This window comes from Octopus bimaculoides, chromosome 28, assembly GCF_001194135.2.
Source record: "Octopus bimaculoides isolate UCB-OBI-ISO-001 chromosome 28, ASM119413v2, whole genome shotgun sequence".
Classification (NCBI taxonomy): domain Eukaryota; kingdom Metazoa; phylum Mollusca; class Cephalopoda; order Octopoda; family Octopodidae; genus Octopus; species Octopus bimaculoides.
This window is the reverse complement of record NC_069008.1, coordinates 15,789,963-15,794,157: the sequence shown is the minus strand read 5'-3', so window position 1 is coordinate 15,794,157 and position 4,195 is coordinate 15,789,963. Positions and strand designations below refer to the sequence as shown.

Here is a 4,195-nt window from a genome sequence, read left to right as displayed (position 1 = left end):
GCAGTTGTTTCCTTCAAAATTCCTATATGCTCGAAATGTACATACATCAAGGTATATTTGTAGAAAATTTCACGAAAAAATATTAATTTTCATGGAAGTTAAGAAGAATTTAAGTGGACTCTGTTGGAATTTCCGAAAATTGTCCCTCACCCCCATTCCAAAACACTTTCACCGGAAATAATAAATACAATATGCATAGAAAATTTCATTAAAAAATATTCATTTTTCTGAAAGTTATGCCTAAATGGGCTTTCGCCCATCGCTACGTTCTGAGTTCAAATTCCGCCGAGGTCGACTTTGCCATTTTCATCCTTTGGCGTGGGTCGATGAATTAAGTACCAGTGAAACTCTGGGGTCCATATAATCGACTAGCCCCTCCCCTAAAAGGTAAATTTTGGTAAGTACACCCGCACCCGTTTCACTATGAAAATAAAACCACGGATTTTTTTGCGTGAAATCAAGTACCCTGATCTAATGTGTCGCAAACTCCTTATTTTTGTTCGGAAAAGAAGTGGGAGGAGAATCGCTACCACCACTCCATCCCAAAATCATTGGAAACAATTTTTTTTTTTTTTTTCCCCGTTGAATGAATTACGGCCAGAAAACAACTTTTTTTTGTGGTTCGGAAATTTCACTACCATCCACCCCACCCACACTTCCAGGAATTATTGGAAAAAGGGTTTTTTTTTTGTTTTTCCTTTAGGTCGAATGAATTACGCTGGCCTCATATGACACAAAACCCTTTTTTTTTTTTTTGCCCAGGGGACCTTAGAAATTTCACGCCCCCATCCCCAACATTTTACACAAGTTTGTTTTCACGAGTGGATTACATGGTTCGTTATTAAATAAATATTTACTAGTTAGCGCTATTTGAATTAATATATTAACATTTATATTTACTTTGTAAATATGTAATAAAGATTGTAAACAATGAACATATAATTTTGATTGCTTCAAATGTTGGCACAAGGCCAGCAATTTCCAGGGACAGGGTTAGTCAACTGCAATGATACCAGTGATCAACTGGTACTTATTTTATCAACCCTGAAGAGGCAAAGTCACCCCTGGTGGAATTTGAACTAAGAATGCAGAGACAAATGAAATTCAGCTAAGCATTTTGCTCATTATGCTAATGATTCTGTTCGGTCAGTGTCTTGCTTGCAGTTTGAATATTAACATAATGTTTTCAAAGGTGCTGACTTACATTGTGAAATTTCCATGGGTCCCACTAGTATATATAATGTTACACAATCTGAAGGTGTAGCTGTTGTCTGTGAAAATGTAGATCTTTGCACAAGTTTCTTTGATTTAATTTGAAAACAATCAGGTGTTATGTCTGCAGTTTATCAGTAAAGAATTGTAAAATTTCCACTGTTAAATGTCTGCTGTTTAATTAATTATCTCGTAAAGCTTATAGTGTCGTTTCTCTGTCATTTCAGATTGTCTGATGATATTGACAGCAGAGGCTTTTTAACTTGAGATGATGGTTTAAAGAATAAAGGAACGTATTATACAAAAAACATAAAACTAGATTCAGATAAACGTCTGGTGGAATTGCCATGAAATATTTCCAGAGGATGAGGATATTTGTTAGAAATACAATATAAAAATGGAAAGGAAATCATAAGAAAGAAAGGAAGTTTATGGAAAATGTCTGATGTTTGTGCTGCATTAAATGTGAAGAAACAAAGCAAAGAGAGTGATTTACTTGATAAGATGTCGAAAAAGAAGGGTAAAACTTCATATCAATGTGATATTTGTAAAAAGACATTCCAGAAAAAACGTGACCTAACTATTCACAAGAAAAGTCATTCAGGAGAAAAGCCATATCACTGTGATATCTGTGGTAATTTATTCTTGTTGAAACATAACTTAACTGTACACAAACGTATTCACACAGGAGAGAGGCCTTACAGCTGTGATATCTGTGGTAAATCTTTTGCACAAAGTGGTGACCTAAAGGCTCACAAACGCACTCACACAGGAGAAAAACCGTATCGTTGTGATATCTGTGGTAAATCCTTTTCACAAGGCAACCAAGTTACTATGCATAAACGCATTCATACAGGAGAGAAACCATTTCACTGTGATATCTGTGGCAAATCCTTCATTGGAAAACATAAGTTAAAGGCTCACAAACGTATTCATAATGGAGAAAAACCTTATCACTGTGAAATATGTGGTAAATCATTCAATGAAAGTTCTAACTTAGCTGTTCACAAACTCACTCATACAGGAGAGAGGCCACATCAGTGTGATGTTTGTGGCAAATCATTCTCTCGTATTCATCACTTATCTGTACATAAACATATCCATTCAGGTGAGAAGCCATATCATTGTGATATCTGTGGCAAATCATTCTCTCAGGCTAATACTTTAGCTAATCACCAAAAAAAGCTTGCAAATGACAAGCCATGTCATTGTGATGTTTGTGGTAAATCATTCTTTCAAACATGTGAATTAAATCATCACAAAATTACACACAGGAGAAAAAGACAATATCTTTGTGATACCTGTGGTAAAACTTTCCCAGGACATTATCGTTTAATTAGGCACAAACGTATTCATACAGGAGAGAAGCCACATGATTGTGATATCTGTGGCAAATCTTTCTCTGAAATTCGTCAATTAATATCTCACAAACGTGTTCATACAGGAGAGAAACCATATCACTGTGATATCTGTGGTAAATCATTCTCTCAAAAATCTGGTTTAGTTGTCCACAGACGTATTCATACAGGAGAGAAACCATATCGTTGTAATGTTTGTGGTAAATCATTCTCTGGAAGTGGCGACTTAACTAAACACAAACTCACTCATACAGGAGAGAAACCATATAACTGTGATATTTGTAGTAAATCATTCTGTGTACGTAGTGCATTAACTTTTCACAAACGTATCCATACAGGTGAGATGCTTCATCAGTGTGATATCTGTGGTAAATCATTCCCTAAGAAATCTTCCTTAGTTATCCACAAACGTATTCACACAGGAGAGAAACCATATCACTGTGATATCTGTGGTAAACCATTCTCTCAGAAATCTTCTTTAGTTATCCACAAACGTATTCACACAGGAGAGAAACCATATCAGTGTGATATATGTGGTAAATCATTCTCTCAGTCACATCATGTAATTATTCACAAAAACATTCATACATGTTAGATGCACTATCATTGTGATATCTGTGGTAATTCATTCTCGAGAAGGTACAACTTCACTAAATGCAAATGTATTCATACAGATGTGAAGCCTTATCACTGATTTCTGTGGTAGATCATTTTGTGTACGTAGTGTATTAACTTCTCACAAACATATTCATACAGGAGGTGAGATGCGCTATCATTGTGATATCTGTGGTAAATCACACTCGCAGAAATCTGCGTCAGTTATCCACAGACGTACTCACACTGGAGAGAAGCCATTTCACTGTGATACTTGTGGTAAATCATTCTCCAGTAATAGTGGCTTAACAATACACAATCATATTCATACTGGAGAGAAGTCATTTCAATGTGATATCTGTGGTAAATCATTCTTTGGAAAAAGTGTCGTAACTACACACAAACGTATTCATACAGGGGAAAAGCCATATCGGTATGAAGTCTGTAGAAAATCATTTTTTCAAAGAAATACCCTAACTACACACAAGTAGATTCATTGTGGAGAAAGATCATAAAATAATTCCTGGTCAGTCATGACTCCTTTTAAAATTTATTCAAATAAAATTCATTAGACATAAATGTGTGTCAAAAGTGTTTCTTTAAAGATGTTATCTTATATAATATACAAATGTATTTACTGTGATAACAACCTGCCAGCACTATATTGTATGTAACCATGGCTAGGTCTGCTGACAACCTGGGATTCTCCTATGTCTAAGTAAAGAATAGCTTGTAGATATTCGTGCACAAACTGTTATGATGCATGGTATTGAGACACAGTGAATGCAACAGATGGATGTAAGTTAGCAGAAAGGAAGTGTGCAGGCACAAATGAAAAGGGAGACAGAGTATGAGAGGAACGAAACGTCTTGTGAGAGACAGCAACTGGTGTGGACATGTAATGTGTATGGAGGCTGATGAGAGGTGGGTGAAGAAGTGATGTGAAATACATGTGAAAGAAAGCAGTGGTAATGGAAGATTTAAGTAGACATGGGCAGAAGTGATGAAGAATGACATCTGGATGTTGAATC

General features: G+C 35.7%; 2 protein-coding genes across 4 annotated transcripts in view; one reads left to right on the top strand and one right to left on the bottom strand.

Annotated features, from left to right (window-relative positions):
* Positions 1-3,165, top strand: part of LOC106884014 (zinc finger protein 271-like) — a 5,860-nt gene extending 2,695 nt beyond the window's left edge. For all 3 annotated transcript variants that reach the window (XM_052977408.1, XM_052977407.1, XM_052977409.1), the window contains exon 2: positions 1,440-3,165. In XM_052977408.1, coding sequence (XP_052833368.1) covers positions 1,651-3,165 — 1,515 coding nt within the window. In that variant the 5' untranslated portion in view covers positions 1,440-1,650. The remainder of the gene's footprint in view (positions 1-1,439) is intronic.
* Positions 1-4,195, bottom strand: part of LOC106884012 (zinc finger protein 253) — a 28,912-nt gene that overhangs the window by 17,398 nt on the left and 7,319 nt on the right. The gene's annotated exons all lie outside the window — the stretch shown is intronic.